At 40.6% G+C, this 26458-nt stretch overlaps 2 protein-coding genes across 2 annotated transcripts; both read right to left on the bottom strand.

The window, feature by feature from the left end:
- Positions 1–2511: 2511 nt before the first annotated feature.
- Positions 2512–3450, bottom strand: LOC132212301 (olfactory receptor 1J21-like). The gene has a single exon (XM_059657732.1). It carries the CDS (start codon positions 3448–3450, stop codon positions 2512–2514), a length of 939 nt encoding a protein of 312 aa, XP_059513715.1.
- Positions 3451–13767: 10317 nt separating this feature from the next.
- Positions 13768–24263, bottom strand: LOC132212810 (olfactory receptor 1J4-like). The gene is made up of 2 exons (XM_059658798.1): positions 23767–24263; positions 13768–14710 (listed from the first exon to the last, which is right to left on the bottom strand). The coding sequence occupies exons 1-2, from the start codon at positions 24261–24263 to the stop codon at positions 13768–13770; spliced, it is 1440 nt and encodes a 479-aa protein (XP_059514781.1).
- Positions 24264–26458: the final 2195 nt, after the last annotated feature.

The raw sequence follows: 26458 nt of genomic DNA on the forward strand, positions 1-26458 counted from the left end.
TCTGAGCTTCATTTCTGAATACATACGCATATACCATGGGAATTGTAATCTCTTCTCCGTCTACCTCACTGGGTTGTCATGAGGAGGTTCTGAGCTAATAAACCTAGAAATGTTTCATTAAGTAAGTGATGTCTAAACCGGAAGGGATTGTTATTTTTAAGCCCACAGGTACCCTCGCAGGTAGCAGGTGCTGATTAGGGGAGGAGAGCATGATTGTTTCCCGGGACTGTTGCTATGGAAGCTTTGCAGAGGGTTCCGCAGGCCTGGAGGGGCGGGCTCTAGACAGCAGCCCTGTAGTGGTGGTCATCCCTGGAGGCACTGACAGGTGCTCGGGGGGGTCGTGAGGCTGAAGGGGAAGTAACTGTCAAACCGTCCCACTTGGTGCCATGCTGTAAATTGTATGTGGCTGTTTCACAGCTCTACCTGCTCAGGGTGGGGCTCCAACCCCCTGGAGCGGAGTGGGGGCCAGGCCAGGGCAGAGCCAGGCGGGCTAGGAGGGCGCTTTTAGCCGTGCCCCCAACGAGGTTCAGTGTGCTTCTTCTGTGGAGGCAGCGCTGCTGCTGTGGGTGGGGGGTGGGGGGTGGGGGGAAGGGTGTGACCCTGGGGCCGCTCAGGCCTGCCTCCACCCGGGTCTGGAGTTATAGGGAGGAGAGGCGAGTCCGGCCCCACTAGAGGGGGCCGGGCAGTGGTGGGCCGTGGGCCCTGGGGGCTCTGACAGGTGGTCACCAGCATGCTATTGTTGTGGGCGCCCCTGGCAGGGGTGGCAGGGGAAGAGATCGGGAGTCAGAGGTGCGGGCTGCAGCTACCCCCGAGGCTGGGTCTTCTCCCTGTCCTGTCAGCTTCCCCATCCCCCAGGGGTGCAGGGGGATTAGAAGAGCTCCCCCCGGCCACTTTCTCTTCCTTCTTTGCAGTCCAGGCTCCTGTCAGGCAGTCTCCTCAGACCCCTGGGAACTTGGCTCTGGCCGCCCACCCCCTGCTGCGTGCGCATCAATATGCAAATAGGTCGTTATGGGGACACCCGGCATGGACAAATTACCATATTACCTCTTTATATGTATAGATTGACACCGGGGGTCATGCTTTCCATAACCACCACCTTGTAGTTGCAGAAAGTCCTAGATGTAATGATAGTGTAATCATTTTGAATTGAATGCATTATTATATCAAGGAGCTAGATATCTTGCATGGACCCTCTCGTCTTTGTTCAGGCATCCTATGCCACTCTTGTTGTGAAATTGAAGTGCATGTAGAAAAAAACTTTTACTATATGAAACTTTACAACACTTGTGACAACTATTCAATTTGGTTTATGCACAGTGTAATATTTCTCCAGGTTTCACCCAGAATTTCCCATAGACAAGGCTTTTGTCCTCATTAGGTCTTGGCTTCAGCCTAACCCTCTGGGACTGTTCCATTAAATTGCTGCCAGCATGTTATATCCAGTTACCTTCAATTTCTAGAACATATTCTCTGCCAATGTTATTGAAAACAATTTCTACTTCATCCAGATGTTTTTTTTTGCAATGGCAATTAAAGTTTTTCTTGCACGAGTCAAGTCCTTTTAAGAAAGTGCTTGCGGTTAACCATTTTGTGTACTACTATTTTAACATTAATGCTTCCTGAGTTTGTATTCCTTTAATTGATTTCATTCCTCACCATGGTTTTTCCCCTCTCAACCCCACCCCAATAAAGCAATACACTAAAAAACAAAAAAGAAAGTGATCATAAGAAAATGGGGAAATATTTGCATGTTTAGCTATCAGTGTTTTCCAGTGGGGGTACTCTTAACACTTTGAATAGGGAAGTTCTTTGTTGAGCAGGATGTCTTGTGAATTTCAAACCATTTAGCAGCATTACTGGCTACGGACCACTAAATGCTGGTAGCAGATTCAATCATTGGACTAACCACAGATGCTCCCACAACTTCCTGAACTCCGTTGGAAATTTAAAAAACCCAGAGAAGTTCACTGACACTGTTTTAAGTTATTTTGTTAGCTTAAGATGTCAATCTAAAAACATAACTGAAAACCAAAATTTGGACAAGTGACAAGAAACTAGAAAGAAAAATAAAACTCAATTTCTAAGAAATATCATTTGTAAAAATAGATTCCAAATGTATTAAAAATTAAACACACAAATAATATCATGAAACTGCCAGAATAAATATTTGTGTTGTCTATATAAAGTTTGGAGAATATAAAAAATAAAGCTGTGACTACATACACATTTAAAATATTTGTATGACAAGAGATATCATATGAAAACTTAAAAAAGACATTTAGGAAAGGATAGCTGTGCAGGTATGTTTTTAATATACCTTTTGCATGAGTCTAAAGTGAACAAGAAAACTAAACAGAGAAGAAAACTAAGTCCAAGCTGAAACAGAGACAGAAGATTGGTTGCCACTTCGAGATTCACTACGAAGCAGCTATTTGGAGAGGAAAGGATGCTCACATTGCATGTGCAGGATGAGCAGGTCTTATATCCAATGAATAGGGAGAACAGTGCATATCATGAGGAACATGTTCCTCTACTGAGTATACTTCCCAGAGCCCCTTTCATATCCCGATTCCTCAGACTATAGATAAAGGGATTTAGCATGGGAGTGACCAGGGTGTACAATACAGCCACAATGACATCCTTGTTGCTAGAGTTGTTGGATGAAGGAAAAAAGTACAGCCCAATAATTGCTCCATAGTACAGAGACACCACAGAGAGGTGGGAACCACATGTGGACAAGGCTTTGCAGATGCCCTCGGTGGAGGGGACTTTCAGGATGGTGGCCCCAATGCGGCCATAAGAAACCAGGATGCATATGAATGGCACAGTAATGATCACCACTCCCACAGTGAGGATAAGCAGCTCATTGACTGTGGTATCTGAGCTGGACAGCTTAAGTAAGGTGGAGAGATCACAGAAGAAGTGTGAGAGAGTGTTGTCTCCACAGAAAGAAAGACGGGCCAGGAAGAGGGTATGCAAAAGAGCACTAGCACAGGATAGGACCCAGGACACAATTACTAGCAGAAGACATAGGCTCTGACTCATGATGGTTGTATAGTGCAGGGGATGACAGATGGCCACATATCTGTCATAGGCCATTGAGGTGAGAAGGAAGCTATCAAGATCCCCCCAGAATATGAAGAAATACACCTGGGAAATGCATCCAGCATAGGAGATGGATTGATCCTGAGTATGCATATTCATGAGCATCTTTGGAGCTGTGACTGATGAAAAGGAGATGTCAGTGAAGGCCAAGTGGCTGAGGAAGAAGTACATGGGCGTGTGCAGGTGAGAGTCCAGCCTGATGAGCAGGATGATGAGCAGGTTGCCCAGCACCGTGGTCAGGTACATGCCCAGGAACAGGGCAAAGAACATGCCCTGCTGCTCTGGCCGGATGGGGAGCCCCAGGAGGAGGAACTCAGACACGCTGCTCTGATTATCACCCCTCATGGTCTTCTTCTATTTTGCTGTAGATGGAAAAAGAGATGGAGATGTTAAAGAATGTGAAATCATTACGACTGCAAAATAAGAGGAATATAACAATTAGTCAGCACATGAATTTTAACCCAAATAACTCATAATTTTTGTCCATTAATGGGCTAATAATAGTCTGATATCAGGATAGTATATGTCCACCTAGAAACCAATGAAACCTCTTCTGGAAAAACCATGAACCATCAGAATGATAATCACGCCAGGTCAGGTTCAACTTTGAGGAGTCTAGGAATTCATGACAGAAATCTGAGATTAGTAAATTAGGGGCAAGGCTAGGTCAGTAACCAGTTATTAGAAGCACTCCAAGAGGCCCTCCAAGGGGCCTGTTGTCCTTTCTTAACCTTCCCATGCCTCTCACACATGCTTTGGCTTTTTCTTATATTTTCTGTCTCCAGCAATATTTCATTAATTGTTCTTATACCATGCTTTATTTCCTTGGATTGGGTCAAGATTAGACAACCCAGTGGGCTGTTCTGGGTGTTCCAGAAATCAGGATTGAGGAGTTGGTCGAAACATCACATATAACTCAAAGGCATTTAGGAGAAGCATCTATGTCAATAACATAATAAATCTAGTGACATAATAATTACACAGCCATCAGACCTTCTTTTAAGATAATTCTTTCTCAGTTCTCAACATTTTCAGTCTAGCATCACTCTTTCTAAATAAATCGTCATGGAATGTGGAGAAAAACATTTGTTCCTCCTCCAAATTCCTACCTTATTCCCTCAGTTCTTACCAGATCACTCTTGTTCAAGTTCTCAGAACACCAGGAAATACTTTTCCCCCCAGTCATATCTTGGATCTGCCAAAGAATAAAGTTTGTAAGTGTCCACCTTTTTTACAGTTCCTATCCTATGCTAGTGATTCATAACTGATATTTTTCTTGTCATATTCTAACACTTCTTCCACTTTGCCAATACTATCATTTCTCTCTCTTTCAGGTCAATAATTTTAGACTTGCCCATGTGATCACTCACAAAATAAAAGTGAAAGAAAACAGAAAGATCTAAGTATTAAAAAATAGAATCCACATATGATGTAAATATTTATTCAATCTAAAGATCCTTCTCTTTGAAAGCTGAGAAAGTGTCTCACTGTAGGACTCATCATTCATCTTGGGGGTTAACTAAAGTTTACATTATCTACCAATTCTTCCAATTTGACTGAAATTATGTCTAAAATACATTCTTTAGTCTATTACATTAACAGTCCTGTTAATTTGATGTTGTTACCTGAGATGAATTGCACATTCAGTTTCACTAGTCATTCCCATGTTAATAGTAATCAGTTTACCTACCACAATGAAAGGGCTATCTGTCTGATGGACATTTTGGTTGTTTCTAACATTCTTCTGTTTCTAACAATATTTCACTAATAACATTCTTCATATTTCATTTTCACATTTATATATATATATATATATATATATATATATATATATATATATATATATATATACACACACACACATATATATATATCTGAAGGATAAAACTTAGAAATGGAATATGAGGATATGTACATTTACAATTTTGATAGATACTGTCCAATTATAAGAGGCTAAGGTAGTGAAGAAACCTTATCTTATGTGTTCTTGAAGATGAGTCCTGAAAAATAACAGCATGTCATGTGAAGATTATAAAAATGGTCATTCTAGTAAGTGGAGAAGACAGGGCTATGGTGTTTGAGGAACAGAGAAAATTCAGGAGCATAACAGCATGGGAACATTATGAGGTTTGAGATTTGTCTGGGAACCAGAATATGTAAGGTCTTTTCTGCCATAATGGAAAGTTAGTATTCTATTCTCAGAGCAACAGAACACTCATGAAAATGTTTAAGGAAAGGAATGACTGCAAACATTTAAATAGTATGCTGGCTCCTGGGCAGAGAACAGATTATAGCAAGGCAAGAGTGTTAGCAGAAATATTAGGATGACATAGCAGTAGTTCAGGTACAAAAGTGATACCTGCTTACACCTGGATTATAGGAAAGATGAAGATCATTACAGAATTGGGATAAAATTGGAGGAAAAACCAGTAAGACTTAATGGGGGATGAATGATAAACAAGAGGAAGTATGTTTTTCTATTCCATGGAAAATTAGACAGAGGATCAGTTTGAGATAAATTAATCTACATGGAGCTCTGTGTTATACTTTGGTGTGAAGTGCTGCAGGGACAGGCTGGAGACCAGTAACTTACATTGGACACACACAAACACACAAACACATGCAGTCACACTACTGAATAGTGAATTCCACCCCTGCTCTGATATTGCCTTTTAGGTGATGAGCACTCACACGTTCAGCTGCAGCATCAGAAGGTTCCACTAGTTCTCTCTAGAAGACACACAATACAGTGAAGCAGGTGGAGTCTCTAAGGGTTTCAAAGATACATCACAACAGGGAGAAGAATTCTATCATATAAGATAGATATGTAGACACACACTTGTTTAACACTCTGAGCAATGGGTGTGGGTTCTAACTTAATAGATTATGGAGAAAACCCAGGTGGTGGTGGGTGGCCAACTCTACACCCCCCGCCTCCAAATTAGAGACAAACTGGAATAATTGCTTTTTTGCCTTTAGTTCCCTTGAGGGGAAAACTGTTTGTTGATAGCAGGCACTTAGAGAGTTCATCCTTGGAGGCACAATGCTAATAACCACAACGCAGCTACTAGGGATTTGGTGATTCCAAAAGGTTTTTGTCTTCTCAGTTGACATTAGGGAAAATGCTTTTCCGAGTTCATAACAAACCAAACTGGAAGTTGAGTGTGTTAGTGAATCTCTCTTGTTTCTGAACCCAGTGCTATTTTAAGAACACCAGAACCACGCTAATACTTTCACTCTCTGAACAAAAGGTTGAGGGGCATTATAGCCCACCATCACAATGGGACCCTGGGGAATGGACCATGGTTTCTATAAATCCTGGTCTCCTGCATACATATGTAAATGTGCATATACACACATGCAGAGAAAGAGAGACAGAAACAGAGAGAGATGTGTACACATAAAAATAAAACTGTAGAAATTTAGTGAAATCATAAGCATAAAAATCAGGCTATTCATTTCCTTTTAAGAGAAGACAGAGAGGCAGGATTTGAAGGAGCTCATGGGTAGATTCAAATGATGCTTTTAAAAAATAAGTATTTATAATGGAAGTATAACATGCATACAGCAAAATTAGCATGCATTAAGTGCTGATTGATGAATTCCAAAGAAATACATTCCTGAAATTATTAGCCAAATAGAGAAATAATCCTTCATCATGCCTCTCCCAGTAATTTCCTCCAGAGGTTAATCGCCTTGTATTTATCACCATATATTACTTTTGTGTGTGTTTTTTTGACTCATAAAGGTGAAAAAATTAAATACTCTACATTCTTCTTATATTTTATTATAATATATACTTTACATGCTCAGATATTACTGAACTAGTCCATCCATTGGAACAAATACACATGAGTATACAAAGCATTGCCCTCACTCCACAGAGTTTCTTTGAGCCCCTTCCCATTGACATCCTCTAGGAGCCACCAGTACTCTCTCTTTCTCTTTTTTAAAAAACTTTTTTATAGTTGAAAGTATTACATATGAATCCTTTCCCCCCCATTGACCTCTCCCCACTCATTCCCACCCCCTCAGCACATGTCCTCACCCCCCTACTGACTGTGCCCATGGGTTATGCTTATGTGCATGCATATAAGTCCTTTGGTTGATCTCTCCCTCCTCTTCCCTGTACCCCATAGCAATAAGTGAAAACAGTTCTGGAGGTGGCTCCAGTTCTGGCACTAGAGCTGCCCTAGCTGTATAGCTGGTGCTAGTGTGGGCGATGGAGCTAGCTCAAGCTCTGAGACTGGCTCTAACTTAAAACTGGTACTAGTTCCAACTTGAATGGGTAGCTGAGCTGGTGGTACTGGATGTGACTCTTATGTCTGGAGCTGGCTCTAGCTGTGGACTGAGTCTAGATTTGGTGCTGATGCTGAAAGTGGCATGGTATCTGGCTCTAGTTCTGGGACTGGTGATAGACTATGTTCTACTAGGTGTACCGGTTAATAATGTGGATTTTTTCAATAGATGGAGTTTCACATATGTTGATATTTATGCGATTTGATATGTATGCTATTTTGTTGTATTGACCCCAAGCTTCAAAACTTCATATATCAAATTTTCTGAAGGTGTTAACATCATAGATATTTTTATGCTTAAATATGTCAAATTTTGTGCCAAAAAAAGAGCATTTGCGGCAAGTTTTAATTCGTTACTTTATTTTGAAGAAAAGTGCTACTGAATGTTATCGTATATTTCGGGAAGCTTATGATGAACATGCTCCATCTCAAGATACTTGTGAACGCTGGTTTATACACTTTAAAAGTGATGATTTTGATGTGAAAGACAAACAACATCCAGGTCAATTTAACCACGCTTTGATTGTAAAGCCACCAGAATGGTCCAGAAGTCACAGCAAAGTAATTTGCTTCATGATAACACACTATCACACACTTCAAAACCAGTTAAAGACACGTTAAAAAATCTTGCCTGGGAAGTATTAACACCCCCTCCCCCCCTCTGTATTCACCAGACCTTGCTCCTTCAGATTACCACTTGTTTCAATTGATGGCACACGCACTTTCTGAGCAGCACTTCAAAACGTATGAAGAAGTGGAAAATTGGGTCTCTGAATGGTTTGCCTCAAAACAAGAAAAGTTCTATTGGGACGGTATCCACAAATTACCTGAAAGATGGGGGAAATGTGTAGGTAGCGATGGACATTACTTTGAATGAAGCACTTTCGATGTTTCTCTTGAAATTATCGTGTTTTCTTTGATTACAAAATCCGCCATTGTCAACCGGTACACCTAGTAAACTTGGCACTGAAAATGGAAGAGGAGAAAAGTTAACCAAGATGAATGGCTTTCCATTTGCCTTTGCAAAGACAGAAAAACATCATACTGCCTTTACGAGACCTCTCAGCCCAGACTCCGCCCCAGGAAGCCCTCTCAGACTGCTAACTGCGGTCTGAGGCTACACGTTGTTCCTGGCCCAGCTCCAGACTCTGGAGGCTTTTCCCAGTGTGGCATAACCCCCTGCCCTCGCCCCCTCGAATGCACACATTTATCAATCCCTCACTCTTCCTGTCCCTCAGGCTTTGCCTCAGTAGATTCTGGATACTCCAGCTGGGCCCCAAGAAGGTAGGTGTGGTGCTCCAGGTCCAATCTGGGCAGGCTGAGCTGCACATCAATCACCAAGGGCTTTATGTCAGTAAAGTGCAGAGGCTGACAGAAATGAGGTCCGGCAAGGTGCCTAGGATGGAGGAGATGATGCTGAGTCAAAGGCCTGGGCTTTCACACATTTCTCCCACAACATCCCTGCAAGGGGCTGGGCTCCTGTGCCGGCTCCTGCCCATCCAGAGGCCAGCCTCATACCCAGACCCCAGCTCTTGCTATCCTGGCAGTGGCAGACCTGGTCACTGAGCAGGGGCTGACAGAGAGCCTCCATCACAGAGAACCCTTGGTAAAGGGTCTGACCACCCCTCGCCTTCTTCAGTAAGGCCGCGGCACTTCTCTGTTGGCATCCTGTGGCCTCCTCCCCATTGGAACATAAACTCTATGAGAACAGCGAGGGTGGGGTCTGCTGTGCCTTGCCGGCACACTGTCTGTGCTCCATGACTGTCTTACAGATGAAGGAATAGAGTGTTTCCTCCCCAGACTTCACAAGGCCTGCATGCACCTCAGCCTGCAGCTTATGGAACTGGGGTGGTTTGGGTCTGTTTCCAGCTCCAATGTCCCAAGCCTGATGCTCTGACCTTCCTACAACTTCCTTGAGCCAGCTGCTGTGTTTTATAAAAGTCCCCATTTTTCTTAATTAGCCTAGCTAGAAGTTTATCAATTTTATCAAATAATCAACTTTTGATTTCATTGATTTTTGTCTATTGATTTCCTTTTTTCAGTTTTACTTATTTCTTCTCCAATATTTGTTATTTTTGTCTATTTTAAGTTTATATTATCTTTTTTCTCTAGTTATTTAAGGTAGAAGCCTATACTATCAGTTTTAGAGCTTTCTTATTTCCTAATATATACATTTTTAATTCTATACATTTCCTCGAAGCACTGCTTTTGGTGCATCCGATAATTTTTCATAACTTGTGTTTTCATTTTAATTTAGTTTAAAATATTTTAAATTTGTCTTGAAACTTCTTGTTTGACCCATGTGGTATTTAGATATATGTTGTTTAATCTCCAAACATTTTGAGATTTTTTTCCAGCTATGCTTCTGCTATTGATCTCTAGTTTAAAATTCACTGTGGTCTGAGAGCATACTTTGTATTTCTATTCTTTTAAATTGTTGAAGGTTTGTTTTATAACTTAGAATGTGGGATATATTGGTTAATATTCCATGTGAGATTAAGAAAAATGTGTGCCTTTGCTGTTGTTGGATGAAGTGTTTTAGAAATGTCAGTTAGGCCCAGGTGATTGATGGTGCTATTCAGGTCAACTATATCCTTGCTGGCTTTTTGCCTATTGGATCTGTCAGTGACTGATAGAGGAGTGTTGAAATCTCCAACTATAATAGTGGGTTTGTCTATTTCTCCTTGCCAGTCTATCAGTTTTTGACACTCTGTTGTTAGGTGCCTATGCGTTAATGGTTGTTATGTTTTCTTGGTGAATTGACTTCTCTATCATTATGTAATGAACTCTTTATCCCTGATAATTTTCCTGTTCTGAAATCAGCTTTTTCTGACATTAAGATAGCGACTCCAACTTTCTTTTGATCAGTTTTTGCATGGTATGTCTTTCTTTATCCCTTCACTATTGTATTGTGGTAAAATATGCATAATGTGAAATTTACCATTTGAATGATTTTTAAGCAAACATCATCACGATCCATCTCCAGGACATTTTCATCATCCCATACTGAAACTTTGTACCCACTAAATAATAACTACCCATTCTCCACTTCCCAGCTCCTGGTAACCATTCTACTTTCTGTCTCTATGCACTTGCTTATTCTATGTATTTCTCTATACACTTGCTTATTCTATGTATTTCATTACATAGATATTTGCCTTTTTGGGTCTGGCTTATTAGCATAATATCTTCAAGGTTTATCCATGTTTTAGCATGTATCACAAGTTTATTCCTTTATAAGGCTAAATAATGTATTCCATTGTATATATGCATATTCCACATTTCGATTATTCACTCATCTGTCAATGAACACTTGGGTTGCTTCCACCTTTGACTATTATGAACATGATTGTACAAATATCTGTTTAACTCACTGCTTTAAATTCTTTTTTGTGTATGCCCAGACATGGAATTGCTGGATAATATAAAATTCTACTTTTTATATTTTGGGGGAACCACAATAATATTTTCCATAGTGCCTGCACCATTTTATATTTCCATCAGCAGTGCACAAGAGTTACGATTTCTCCATATCCTTGCCATTTGTTATTTTCTGTTTTTTTAAAAATTATAGTAATCCTAATGGGTGTGAAGTGGTACCTCACTGTGATTTTGATTTGCATTTCCCCAATGATGTTGAATATCTTCATATGGGCTTATTGGCCATCTGTATATCTTCTTTGGATAAATGTCATTCAGGATCTTTGCCCAATTTTTAATTGGGTGTCTTTTTTTGTTGTTGCTATTGTTGTTGAATTTTAGTTCTTTCATATTCTGGATATCAGTCCCTTGTCAGATATGTGATTTGTAAATATTTTCTTCAGTTTTTTGTGTCCACCCTATACTTTTAATTTATTTGTGCCTTTATATTTAAAGTGAGTTTCTTGTAAGCACATATAGTTGGGTCTTATCTTTTTATTCACTTTGCTAATGTTTACCTTTTAATTGATGGTTTTAGTCCATTCACATTTAAAGTGATTATTGATGTAGTTTGATTTTTAGTACCCTGCTATATTGTTCCTGTTTTCTATTTGTTGCATTTGTTCTTTGTTTCTATCTTCCACTCTTTTTCTGTCTTCTCTGGTTTTAATTGAGCATTTTACATGATTCTTTATTCTTTCTTTTCTTAGCATATCCATTATTCTTCTTAACATTTTTTTCAAACTAAAGTATCCTATAGTTTGAAACATATCTTTAAACTTAATCTAAGTTCACTTTGAAATAACAGGTAGTGTAGTTACTTTATATAAGAGTACTCCCAATTCCTCCCTCCCATCACTTAGAACATTGCTGTTAATTCATTTCTCTTATGTATAAGCCACTATTTCTCTTTACATTATTTCTGTTATTACCTTTATATAGATTAGGGACATGAGAACTATATAAATTAACTAAGTCAAACAAAGCTAAGTCAGGGTCTGCTGCGTGCTGTCTGACATGGAACTGGACTGACTGGAGATGCAAGGAGACCTCAAAGAACTTCCAGATAAGGAAAATTCCTTCAAAGGTTGATTAATAGCTTCTCACCCACACCTTATTGTTTACCCATACAATAAGGGCCACACAATGTACCTTATAAAGGTTAAAGTTAATCCAAACTTTTTGCTATTCTCTATTTCCCCATACCAGCAATTTTCCATAGAAACCACAAACATATATAAGCTCAACCTCTAGAGATGGTTGGGGTCTCTCTTCCTTCTCTCATGAGGAGAATCCACTATTCTCTATGGAGTGGCTTTTCCTGCTTGTCTCTCTTCATCACATTGGGGGTAAGGATTTTAACATATAAATTTGGGGGGAACACAAATATTCAGTCTATTGCAGAGAACTTAATATAAGATCTACCTTCTTAGCATATTTCATATATACAACATAGCATTATTAAGTATAGACACTATTACAGCACAATTTTGAATTTAAGTGGTACCACTGAAATTGTTACCTTGTTCCTGACTTAGGAGGAAAGTATTCAGTCTTTCACTGTTAAGTATGGTATTAGTTTTAGGTTTTTCATAGATATCCTTTACCAATTTAAAGTTTTCTCTATTTCTAGTTTCTGAGATTTTTAAATCAAGATTGGATGTTGAATTTTATCAAATACTTTTACTTTATATATTGATATTCCTTGTTACCTCTCATCTTTATCTTCTACCAATCCCCTCAGTACACTGCTCACTCTCTGTCAATTTAGCTTCCTGTTTTTTGTGTGTGTGTTTTTTTAACATGTCAACCACTCTCTCATCTCAGACTCTGCAGTTTCTACTCCCCAGTCTGGGATATTCCTCCCCTCAGATAAGAACAATGACTTATTCCCCTGTTCTTATTAAGCTTTTTGCTCAAATCCCTTGTTCTTCTGGAAGCCTACCTGGGCCACTAGACTACTTAAAATAACAAGGACACCTGCAACACTCCTTTCTCGCTCACCCTGTTTGTGCTAATATCCACACTATGACACTCATTATCTTTTAACATAACATGCATTTTTCATTTTTATTTTTACTGACAATGTCTCTCCTCTTTAGTTTAAAAGCCTCAAAGGGAGAAATTGTGATTCATTTGTAAAGCATTGCCCAGTACATAGTACAAATTTGAAATACAAATTTATTTAATGAGTGTTATATCATGAATAAATGTTAGAACGTTTATTTTTGCTTCAACTAGAAATGGATTGTTTCAGTTTGAGCAGAAAGAAATAATCTTCATTTTCGCAAACTGGAAGGAAGAGGAATATAGACCATCCCACCAAGAAACATCCCATAGAGGGAAAAAGACTTAGAATCAGGAAATATTTAAATAAAGTGATTGCCCTATGCATCTCTATTGGGTTCTTTCCACCATGGGCACAATAAAACTAACTAGTAAATTCAAGGCTCTACTGTTTAATTTTAGGTAGCTATAAGGAAACACTTTATTAATTAGCTACCTCATTAGCAAGAAAAGCACTTTGAACTTCCTAGAACTTTATAGTGCTGGAGGAAAAAAATTAAGAAACTAAATTATTATTAATTTTTTATGCAACTATTTTATGATACCTCAATTTTTTAAAGAAACTCAATTTTGTAGATATGAAAACTAACTCAAATAAGGGTCAAATGTACATTTTACTTTTTATTTAAAATGTACTATCACATAACACATTTGATAGTTCCAATCTTCATCTTAGGAGTCAAAAATTTAAAGAGTGAGACGGTACCTTCTGCAATTATATTTTACATTTCTAATCCATGGAGTATAGGGGACCAAACAGGGGAGACTATTAAAAGTGGGTACAGAGCAAGAAACAGGATGGTTACCTAACTGCACATTTTTCAAGGAGATTTCTCTGACAGGATCAGTGGATGAGATAATAACGAGTAGGGCACTGTCACTTAGAGAAAAGGATCTCCCTCTTGAAAAGTTTCCCTAGAGCCCCCTTCATGTCTCTGTTCCTTAGGCTATAGATGAAGGGGTTCAGCATGGGGGTCACCACTGTGTACATCACTGAGGCAATTATGTCTTTGTCATTGGAGTTGTTTGATGATGGGAAAATGTATAGACCCATAATTGTCCCATAGAATAGAAACACCACGGAGAGGTGGGAGCCACAGGTGGACAAGGCTTTGTAGATCCCTTTGGTAGAGGGGACCCTCAGGATGGAGACCCCAATTTGAATGTAAGAGACCAGAATCCCAGTAAATGACAGGATACTGATCACTCCCCCAATAGCAAAGATAAACATTTCATTGAGGGAGATGTCTGAGCACGAGAGCTTAAGCAGGGCAGCGAGGTCACAAAAGAAGTGAGGGATAATGTTGTCAGCACAGAAGGACAATTGAACCAGGAGGATGGTGTGGGACAGAGCACTGCCACAGGAGAGGAGCCAAGATCCAGCCAACAGAAATATGCACAGCTCCTCCCTCATGATGGTGGTGTAATGTAGAGGGTGACAGATGGCCACATACCTGTCATATGCCATCACTCCAAGGAGAAGGGTATCAATACAGCCAAAAAATATGAAAAAAAACATCTGTGTTACACACTCTGCATAGGAAATGGATTGATCCTGAGTCTGCATGTTCATGAGCATCTTAGGGACAATGACAGATGAGAAGGAGACATCAGAGAAGGCCAACTGGCTGAGGAAGAAGTACATGGGCGTGTGCAGGCGAGAGTCCAGCCTGATGAGCAGGATGATGAGCAGGTTGCCCAGCACCGTGGTCAGGTACATGCCCAGGAACAGGGTGAAGAACACGCCCTTCTGTCCTGGTGGGATGGGGAGCCCCAGGAGGAGAAACTCGGACACGCTGCTCTGGTTCTCCCTCCTCATGCTGCCCTTCTTTCTGCTTAGATGGAAGGAATATTAGAAATGTCTCAGATGATAAATAGTGATAATGGCCAACACAGTTGGGTTATCTATTTTCTATGGAGAAATTCCTCAGGTATTTCTCACATGCTGTTGCCTGAATCCTCACTCGCACATCGTAGGGAGATAAAGAGGGAGTCATCAGACCTAGAGTGGTCCACAAAATGCCCTTCAGTGTAAACCAGATGAAATTATTTATTTATCTAACATGTTAGGCACTGAACTATTTTCTGGAGAAAATAAGATAAAGTTCCTTCCTTCCAGAGATCACATTTTAAGGAATCGCCTCTTCATGAACTGCTTCTGAGTATCTGAGAATCTGAAACTAGACTTCTAGTGGGTTCTGACTCCACCACTTTCTAGCTGGTTTCAACAGTTTACCTTTTAGCCTGTTTTTTAAACTTTACCAAATAAGCATGATAATTCCTACCCATAGGGTTTGTAGAAGAATTAAATGATTCCATGAGAGTTATGATATTATAGAGAGTTCTTTATGTAGTAAGGGCACAGCTATGTCATCTGACATCTTCAGGCCTGTGTGAGTGTCCAGATAAATCTTGGTTGTTGTTTTTTAAATATTGGGTTGATCTTTAGGAATCTAATATACCAAAAATGTGAGGTAGGCATTAGAAAGGAGCAGGTGGCTAATCTAAAAGTTGTGTTAACCTATAAATTTGTTTAATTTAGATTAAATATTTTTTTCTTTACATATTTTTGTTGTTCATTCCTTTGAGTCTATTTCAGTGAATCAATTGGCTCATATATGAGATTTTAAATGCAGTAACCACCTAGGGACCTGAGAATTTATAGATGCTATAAGATTGGTGATGCCTATTAGAATTAATATTTACCTGATTAGTGTGACTATTTCCCAATGTCAATATTAATGTAATTGACATTTGTTGAACATGTATTCAACTGTATGACAGGCAAAAGGAAGGGATTTTTGTGTATATATATATATATTTATGTAGTGTGTGTGCATGTGTGCACATGCAAGCATGCTGAAACTAAGAAATGTTAATAAATGAGCTCATCATCACATGGCCAGTAACCGCTGGTCTTCATTTCCCCCCCTTGTGTCTATTTTATTGTGTAAGCTCCTACTGAACATAATCTACCTCACTGTATTTAATTAAGCAAAATAGTCAGACCTTGAGGCATGTTATTCCAGTGTTTGAAAGAGGATCTCTATGCTCAATATTACCTTAATCACCAGCTCAGATGTCTGCCCATCACTCATTCCTACAGCCATTTATATGTCTACAGCCAATAGTTTGCAAACAGCTTTCACATACTTTCAACTACATGCAGTTAATATATATTTTGTCTGAGAAGGAGAGAAGACAGAGACTTTTCTTTTCCATTCTACTAACCTGAGCAGTGAAGTCACTTACACAGTGTGTTTGGTGGTGGAACTTGATGTCAAAGAGAACTCTCCTAATGCTCTTCTCATTAGAAACAGACACTTCCCATTTCTTTGCAAGGGAGTGGCTGGTAGAGTTAAAATACCCGTATTTTATGATGCCTGGAAGAGGAAACTGACATAAGACATGGGAATCCACATCTGACAGTAGATTCTTGTTCCAGACTAGGGTGATTCTCAGGGACAATGGGACAGTAGGAGGAAGTTGGCGACCTCACCTCTTACTAGGCCTCCCTGCTCATTGACAATGGCTGGGTGAGACTTCCACTAAGAGCTCTGGCTTCTCTGGAGGTGAAGTGGGGGTGCTGAGGGACCAGAAAACCTGATGTGTGCAGGCACAGCGCTGCGGTGTCAGGGAGCTAATCAGCGGGAAGGGAACCTGCATCTTGTGTGTAAATGGTCATGTGACCTGTGCTCAGTGATGAAGCTGTAAAGTAAGGTTTGAGAGAATTTTGGCACGGGCCTGCTGTCCCTACTTTCACAGTGCATTCTCTCATGTGGAGCTACCTGGATGGGCAGTCAGGAAAGTCGGCCTCCATCTGAAGAAGGGTATATACTGGCCACAGAGACTGGTGGCTTACTGTGTGCCTGGCATGTATTAAACTGTTGCCAGCAATATTGTACAGGAGCTATTATTATTCATTTCTGTTTAAGGCTTCTGGCCTCAGAGAGATCAAAGTAAGGCCACAAAACTATTGGAGGACAACTAGCAGATTTTGAGGACACCCGAACCAGGACACTTAATGAGGCTGCCATGTTCCCTAAGTATAAATATGGGTAATGCTAAAGGCCAGAGTGAGAAATATGAACCCAGGGCACTGGGGCAATACTGGAACATTCAACCCACATAGTCCAATGGCCCCAATAGGGCTTAATGTGGATCCAGTTTGTAAGTGCCTAACTATGTTCTGGTCTTGAGTCCAAAGGAACATCAGAAAGTGAGATTGTTCCAAGCATGGATGGAGCTGGAGAGCATTATGCTAAGTGAAATAAGCCAGTCAGAGAAAGATAAATACCACATGATCTCACTCATTTGTGGATTATAGAGAACAGCATAGACTGATGAACAGGGACTGATCCCAAGACAGAGAAACAGCGATCGGACTATCAATCCCCAGAAGGAAAGGAGGGGAGGGAGGGGTTAAGGGGAAGAGATCAACCAAAGGACTTGTATGCACGCATATAAGCCAAACTAATGGATATGGACAACAGGGGGATGAGAGCATGATTCGGGGGTGGGGGGAGGATGGGGGTTAATGGGGTGATTAAGACACATTTGTAATATCTTAACTAATAAAGAATGTTAAAAATGGTATTTAAATATATAAAAAAGGAAAAAGAAAGTGAGACTGTTCCATACATGGGCAAATAAACAGACACGCACACACATGCTCTTAGAGTTTCAAGCCTTTACTTTCTACTTTCTCCCTATCCCTTCTACTCAAACTCCGATTTAGTGGAAGTGTGAGTTTGTTAAAAACAATACAGACACTTCTATACATATTCTCTCTCTCTCTCTCTCTCTCTCTCTCTCTCTCTCTCTCTCTCTCTCACTCACACACATACACATACACCCAGCACACATATTGTTGAAGGATGATTTGCTGTTTTTTTTTCTGATATATGCATATCCTAGATCAGTGATGGCGAACCTATGACACGCGTGTCAGAGGTGACACGCGAACTCATTTTTTTTGGTTGATTTTTCTTTGTTAAATGGCATTTAAATATATAAAATAATTATCAAAAATATAAGTCTTTGTTTTACTATGGTTGCAAATATCAAAAAACTTCTATATGTGACACAGCACCAGTGTTAAGTTAGGGTTTTTCAAAATGCTGACACGCCGAGCTCAAAAGGTTTGCCATCACTGTCCTCGATGAAAATGGCCATGGCACAAAACTGTTTCACACAAGTTCATAAATAATCATATGTGCAAAATGCTCACAATGCACAGTCATACAAAGAACTTATGGACAACATATAATAGAAACACATACATATAGGCACTTACAGACAGTCACAGATACTCAGATTGCAACATACAAAATCACACCAACAGTACACAGACAACATAGACATAACCCCTAAAGCACATGCATTGCTCAGAGATTTCCAGCCTGGCCTGATCAGTGCACATCCCAGGTGGAGGCTGTCCATGTGTGTCAGCGACACTTACAGGTAGAAATACACAGAACACACATACCTAGTCTCATGTTCCCACACACATGTTTATAGGGGCAGAATCCTGGTCCATTCTAACCTATGCTAGTCCTTAAAAATCTCAGATACCTTCTGCTCTGCGCTGTTTCCTTAGTCTTCCCTTTCTGTCCAAGAGACCGGGGAGCCACAGGACAAGATACAGCCTCCATGGCCCAAGGACCTTCATAAATTTGCTTGTCTGTTTATCAGCAATAGAACAATGGGCAAGAGGGGTTTATTTATAGCAGAAAGAAGACATGGGGGAGAAGACACCTAGGATCTTCAATAGAGAAACAGCCAATGTGAACTAATTGAACAAATTACTGCTGGCCTCTTGGGGAGGAGCCTGTGCAAGGACCAGAGGGGCTGAGCCACTGGAGTCCCTGAGGGCAACGTCTCTGATGTCGTCTGAAAGGGGCACTCTGGGCTCCTTTCTATCTGATCTGGTGGTTCCAGGTGGATGGAGGAGAGGCCAGGGTCGGTCTGGGCTTCTCAAGTCTACATGATTGTAGAGTAAGCCTGTTCCTTTATCACACGCAAGGCTCTAGTAGCTCCTACACAAGCCTCCTCTAAAGCTCAGCAGGTCTCCCTGCTACCTGGAGAGGCTACTGGAGGGCAGGGGCTGGGCCTCACTCAAATGGTAGGAGAATGAAAGGATGGACTCTGTAGCATCTTGAATTGAATTTGGACTCAGCCACTTACTGTGAGCTCCTGAACAATTTAATTTAATTCGACAACATTCAGAGTCTTTAAGTGTAACGTGGTGATAAGAATAGTACCTTCCTTATGAGGTTGTTGTAAGAATTAAATGATACAATGCATCTCAGAGTTCTTATCACAGTGCCTAACACATGCAAATGTCCAATAAATATTAGGGCATATCACCAATAGTGGCAGGGCACTTAATAAGCATTGGGAAATTAAGTGAATTAATTAATTTGTTCTTTTTTTATGAATAGTTATTAAAGACTTCTTAAATGTGACATTCTAGGCTGTGGGAGCACAGCAATGAATAAAATAGAAATACATCATCTGGCAGAGCTTACATTTTAAGGGGAGGAAGCAAACAAAAGAATAAAACAAATCAATACACAACAGAATAAAACCACAAAAATCACAATAGTAAAATCCATGACATGGCAGTTGGTGACAGGAGTCATGGAGTAAAACAAAGCAGAGAAGGGGTACAAAAGAGGACAAGAAGCAATTCAGAATTAATAGGGTGGTCAATGTAGATGTCCTGAGAAGATGCGATATGAATTAAAAGTAGTTTATTAGAATGGGAATGTTTTCTGTAACCTTTTATTATCTGAGGAGGAAACTTCACACTCCACCAAATAATTTATTAAATCCACAGAAAAATTGACTAATGTATGAAATCCACATTTGGCCATAATCATTCTCAATGTCAACCTACAGTCACGGCTGCCACCACTGTAACTGCTGGGATGGCTGCCTCAGACCTCTCCACCTCTCAAAAATTCGTGATCTTCTAGATCCTGCTTAAAGCTCTCTCTCAATCTAAAAAGATTCCCAAAATATCAATCTTGAAACACATATCTGCCCCCAAATATATCTTAGACTTTCGTTTTTTAAAATATTTTTCTTCCTTTTGGAGAGGAAGAGAGAGGGAGAGAGATAGAAACATCAATGAAGAGAGGGAATCATTGATCAGCTGCTTCCTGCATACTCCACACTGGGGACTGAGCCCGCAACCTGGCTATTCCTGACTGGAAATAGAACCGTTACCTCCTGCTTCATAGGTTGATGCTCAACCACTGGGGAAGATGGCCAGGTTCAGCCCCCAAATATAATGTGGCTCATTTACTTTACCCCAAAAGTTGTAGGCATGCCAAAGAAAGAGAGCTTTAGTTGACATTTCTCTTTGCCCAACTGCCTAACATAGATCTGCACACATAGAAGGGGCTTAATAATTGATGTAGTCAATAGATCAGCTCCCTTCCTATAAACCAAGGTGGGTAAAACCTAAGTCATAACCCAAAACACTGACACCAAAAACTGGCAAGTATCTAGAGTAACAGGAACTGTCATTCATTGCTGGTAGGAATGCATAATAGTACAGCCACTTTGGGGGACAGTTTGGCTGTTTCTTATAAAACTGAACATACTCTTCCTATACAACCCAGCAATCACATTCCTTGGTATTTAGAGGAAAGCTTATGCCCACACAAAAACCAACACACAGGTGTTTAATAGCAGCTTTATTCACACAGTAATTGTCAAAAGTTGGAAGCAACCAAGATGCCCTTCAGTAGTTGAATGGGTACTTGTGGGGGCATCTGGATGGAGATTCACGGGATGCCTGTCTTAGTCTGGGCTGCAACAACAAAATACCATAGACTAGGGTCTTATAAAGAACAGAAATTATTTATTTGTCACAGTTCTGGAGGCTGAGAAGTTTACATTCAAGGTGCTGGCAGATGTGGTGTTTGGTTTGGGCTAGTTTCTTACTTCATGGACAGCTGTCTTCTTGCTTCTCATGCCCTCAGATGGTGGGAGGGGCAAAGGAGCTCTCTGGTGTCTCTTTCACAAGGGCACTAATCCCATCCATGAGGACTCCAATCTTGTGCCCTAATTACCTCCAGTCCAAATATGATCACATTGGGGAATAGATTTCAAAATGTGAATTTTTTGGGGGGGGTGGGGGAGGACACAAACATTCGGTTTATAGCAGATATGAATTATGCAGTAGATTGTAACAATTCCTGATGAGCATTTCCCTTTTTTTCATGTGCTTTGAATTGTTTTACATTTCATGTAACACTGCTACCAAGGTGACTTACCCCCTTTTCTTTTCTTTGAATTTTTGGATATATTTTTGAAGTCCATCTTCTAAAACAGTAATTTTAGGTTCATTCACTTGTTTCTCAGCATTATTTAAACCCTAGGGTTTTCTTGATTCTAAATTCCTGGGGCTCTGGTTCTTATTAGGTCAAGGAGGAGATGTGAGGCCAAAATTCCCTTTTCCCCACCAGGCTAGGGTTTGATTTGTCTAACTTTCTCTACCTACAGCCAGAGGTAACCCGAAGCCGCTGGTGCCCGGGACCCTGTGTCATGCGGCTTGTCCCTCTCCCAGGTGGCAGCCTGGCTGGTCCCCATTCCTCTCTCGTGAGCTCATTTGTGCCTGGCTGGTTCCCATTCCCCTCTCCCCAGTGTTGAGTATCTGAGCAGTTAAGGCGTGACTGTGTGAGGGCGTGATGATATGAGGGCATGATGACCATTTGCATATTAGCTCTTTATTATATAGGATAGTGGAAATAATAAAGAGGAAAGCAGGAATCAATAAAATAGAAAATAGAAAGGCAATACATAATACCAATAAAACTAAAAGTTGGTTCTTTCAGAAAAATTATGAAATTGATAAACCCGACTAATCAAAGAAAAAAAAGACACAAATTACTGTCAGAAATAAGGGGAGGGAGGGCAGGCTTACAAAAACATCTGAGGAAACTTTTCAGGGTGACTTGAGGATATGTTCATTGTCTTGATTGTGGTGATGGTTTCACATGTATATATCAAAATACATTAATTTTAACTTTTTAAAACTGTATATCAATAAAAATGTAAGTGAAAAGGAAAAAAGGGACATATGTAGTACTTTCAGCAATAAAGATTTATTAAAAATAAAAGAAATAAGAAAGAAGCAGGTCCCCTCAGACAACAGAGGCATTTCCATTGAGACCACTTTCTCATTATCTTAATGAACACAATTTCAAACCAGGGAAGCCTTTCCGCACAAATGTATTTCACAGCAGAATTTAACATAGAAATATTATTTTTCTCCATCTTTATTTTTCAGAGCAGATTCCTTTGGAAGAGTAAGCTTTTCCCACCCAGTCACCATCCAAATGACTGGAGATCAGAGTTACATCTGCCCTATTCCATTGCTTCCTCAAGGGATGATTCCTATGTTTGGTCCACATTGCATCATCTACAGGGCTCCCAAGGATATACAGTTCTTTCAGTTATTTGCAAAGTTTTGGCAGAATTTTCCTCCATATCGATTATCTATAGCAATCCCCAGTGAAGGTGTAGATGTTTATTTTCAGGACATGCATCTTGATTCAGTTACATGTGTTGCTCTTAATCGCTTAATTTAAATGTTCTCAACCTCGGCCTCACATAAGAGTCATCTGGGAGAAGTTTTGTATTGTGTTTAGTTTTTAGGAAACCATCAGAAGCATTCAATTAGTCAGCTGCTCCATTCAGTAAGCCAGCATTCTGAATTTCCTTACCTTAAACTTTGGAGTTAAATTAAGAAACCTAGATCTGGAAAAACATGTTTGACAAAATTGAGGGTGGAACTAAGGAGCCCATTGCTGAAATACGGATTATGATTAGTTCTTATGCAGCCATTTCAAGTGTTCTAATTATCTACACTACTGAGTTACACAAGTATTGATACAAACTCATATAAGATGTCCACATAAACACTACAAAAGTTTCCAAACCACAACACATTAGACACTTTCCATATTCTTCAACTTCAAGAACGAGAGGATACAGCTTGTAAGAATGCCTAACAAATTCAAACACCAAATACATTTGCAGTCAACATTTCTTTTACCTTAAAGAGGAAACATGTATCAAAGCAAGATTTCTACTCCTGACTTAAAAGAAATTGGGTGCTTTAAAGACAACTGAGATAATGGTGCTGTTGTATGTATCAGATCCCAAGGCTTATGGAAGCATAAAGAGACAAAAAATAAAAAGCTAAAGCAAAAAGAACTTGGTTCAAAGAGCACAGTTGGTGAGTCTGTGCCTTGAGGAAGCCACGGGGTTCATGTGAAGCAAACAGTAATAACAGTCAAAACAAGTAACCGAAACATGGAGCTGAGATGGATGTGTCAGTAGCAAGGATAATCCCCGGCATAGTTTTCCACAGTGACTTTTGGTGAACTAACAACTGAGAAGGTGAGGTGATTGTCACTTGGAGAAAAGGATCTCCCTCCTGAAAAGTTTCCCCAGAGCCCCCTTCATGTCTCTGTTCCTCAGGCTATAGATGAAGGGGTTCATCATGGGGGTCACCACTGTGTACATCACTGAGGCAATTATGTCTTTGTCATTAGAGTTGTTTGATGATGGGAAAATGTATAGAACTACAATTGGCCCGTAGAATAGAAACACCACGGAGAGGTGGGAGCCACAGGTGGACAAGGCTTTGCAGATCCCTTTGGTAGAGGGGACCCTCAGGATGGAGACCCCAATGCGGACATAAGAGGCCAGGATGCCAGTCAGTGGTGTGATGATACCCAGTGCCCCCACAGTGAAGATGACCAACTCATTGATGGAGATGTCAGAGCAGGACAATTTGAGCAGAGCTGCAAGATCACAAAAGAAATGAGGGATAGTGTTATCAGCACAGAAGGACAGCCTGGCCAGGCTGAGAGTGTGGGACATTGCACTGCTACATGAAAATAACCAGGATACAGCCACTAGTGAGGCACACAGTTTTTCCCCCATGATGGTGGTGTATTGTAGAGGGTGACAGATGGCCACGTACCTGTCATATGCCATCACTCCAAGGAGAAGGTTATCAATGCAACCAAAAAATATGAAGAAATACATCTGTGTTACACATCCTGCATAGGGGATGGATTTATACTTAGTGTGCATGTCTTTGAGCATCTTAGGGACAGTGACAGATGAAAAGCAGACATCAGAGAAGGCCAAGTGGCTGAGGAAGAAGTACATGGGCGTGTGCAGGCGAGAGTCCAGCCTGATGAGCAGGATGATGAGCAGGTTGCCCAGCACCGTGGTCAGGTACATGCTCAGGAACAGGGTGAAGAACACGCCCTGCTGCCCTGGCGGGATGGGGAGCCCTAGGAGGAGGAACTGGGATACGCTGCTGTGGTTCTCAGGCCTCATGCTCCTCCTCTCTCTTCTGGGGATGAAAGGGCAGTGAAAAATGTCAGAGGCTTTGAAAGAGTGATTATAGCCACCACAGTAGGGTCTCTTACTTTCTCCTGGAGAAAAAGAATAACTTCTTGAATACGTATCATCAGCTAGCTCTGCCAAAGCGAGCAACAACCCTCAATGCCAAGCATGGTTTCTTTCAAATTGTATGCATGCATATAAGCATAACCAATGGACACAGACACTAGGGGGGTGAGGGCATGTGCTAGGGGTGGGGGTGGCTGGGGGGAGTTCAGTGGGGGGAAAGGAGACATATGTAATACTATATGTAATACTTGAAACAATAAAATAAAATTAAAAAAATAAAATAAACAAGGAGAAAAAGGAAACATTAAGACCAGGTCCAGCATAAAAGAGGCACACCTTATTGAAAGTGTGTGTGTGTGTGTGTGTGTGTGTGTGTGTGTGTGTGTGTGTGTTAAAAAGCAACCAGACTGAATTTTTTTCCTCATTTTTCCTGCCGTCTATGACAAACACCCCCCAAAAAATCCAGCTTTAAAGCCATTTTGCAATGGTTGTGTTTTCCAAATTAAATACCTTGTAATAAAAAAAAAAGAAACCAGAACAAATTCATTCTACTTATTATTTTAATCAAACAGGTTCCTGGCACTGTGCTACCTAATTGAGATGTAAGAATAAATGGGACACACAGGACCTCTTTCCTCAGCCCCCTGACCCTCTGGGCACCCCTGACAGAGGACTGAGTAAAGGTAAGGCTCTGCAGCCAGAATCCTTGTGCTGCGAGTGAGTCTGGCCTCACCGCTTTCTGGGTGGATGACTTGAGGAGCTGATTCTCTTGGCCTTACGTTGTGCCACAGTTTGTGAAGATACCAATGTCACACATTCCTAGAGTTCATAAGTGGGTTCTAATTCAAGACACATCAATATATGAGAACAGTGTCCTGTATAAAATAAACATACACAATTTTAGCCATTATTTTTATGACATGCTAACTTTCCAAATAAAGCCAAGATCAAATGCAGGAATTTAATTAAACAGCATAATGAGATGGTCAGCACACTCTTCTGATCTATATCAGGGCTATGAGTTCTGATACCTTGCGCTTCGTGCTGTTTCCTGAGTCCTCACTTTCGGTGCAGGAAATCCAGGATCAAAGTAAAGAGAGCAAACCTTTGTGGTTCGAAGACTTTTACAGACTTTCATGTCTGTTCACCAGCTTCAAAACAGTGGGCAGGAGATCTCCTTTTACCATCAGAAAGAGACCCCAGAGGGAGACAGCCCCAAGTCCCTGAGTAGAGCAGCAACCAATTGGGATAATTGCCTAACTTCCTCCTGGCTCCTTGGGAAGGAACGTGTTTAGGGGCCAGAGGAGCTGAGCTGTACCTGGAGTCCCAGGAGAAAGTGTTCTTAATGCCAGTGATACCTCGGGCCTCTGGTGAAGTCTCTGGATGGGAAGCAGGAGGTTCTCAGTTGCCCGTGGCCTCTGCATCACAATTTCAGCTTCTCTGCACAGCAGTGAATGGCCCAGGCAGTGTACGGGCTTCAGCAAGCTGGCAAAACACTACACAGACCTCTGTTCCAACACAGAGCCCCTTCAAATGTACTGGTGTCCCCATCCTCTGTGGGGTCTTATAGGGTAGGGTCTGTGCCTTGTTCAGGGGCAATGGGATTGAGTCTGTAGGCTCTGGGAGAAAGACTCTGGGCTCCGTCCCCTTACTAAGAGAGCATGTCTGAGAGATTTATCAAAGATCTCCGAGACTTGGGTCCTTCAAAGTGGAAATAATAATAGTACTCTTCAGATGAGTTGAGGGATGATTAAATGAGCACATAGTGTAAGCTTAATAAATGTTCAGGGTTATTGTCAATATCTTTGTAACACCAGGCATCAGCTATGGCTGAAATGGGCACTTGGTAACGTTGAATGATTCATTTGTTCATTCATTGACACATTCTCTTAAGTAATTATTAAGGTTCTCACAAAAGTAAGACAGTGATATATACTCTGGAGACACAGCAGTGAATAAAACAAACAGAAATTCCTCTTGGAGAGCAGGGGGAGCAGAAAACAAGTTTTAATTAAAAATATGGTAGGTAAAAAAAAATATGGTAGGTAAATGGCAAAAGTGCTGGGGTACAACAAAACCAGGTTTGGAGCTCTGTATCCATGGATCTGTTTCTGTTTTGT

The sequence above is a fragment of the Myotis daubentonii genome, chromosome 11 (genome assembly GCF_963259705.1).
Source record: "Myotis daubentonii chromosome 11, mMyoDau2.1, whole genome shotgun sequence".
Classification (NCBI taxonomy): Eukaryota; Metazoa; Chordata; class Mammalia; order Chiroptera; family Vespertilionidae; genus Myotis; species Myotis daubentonii.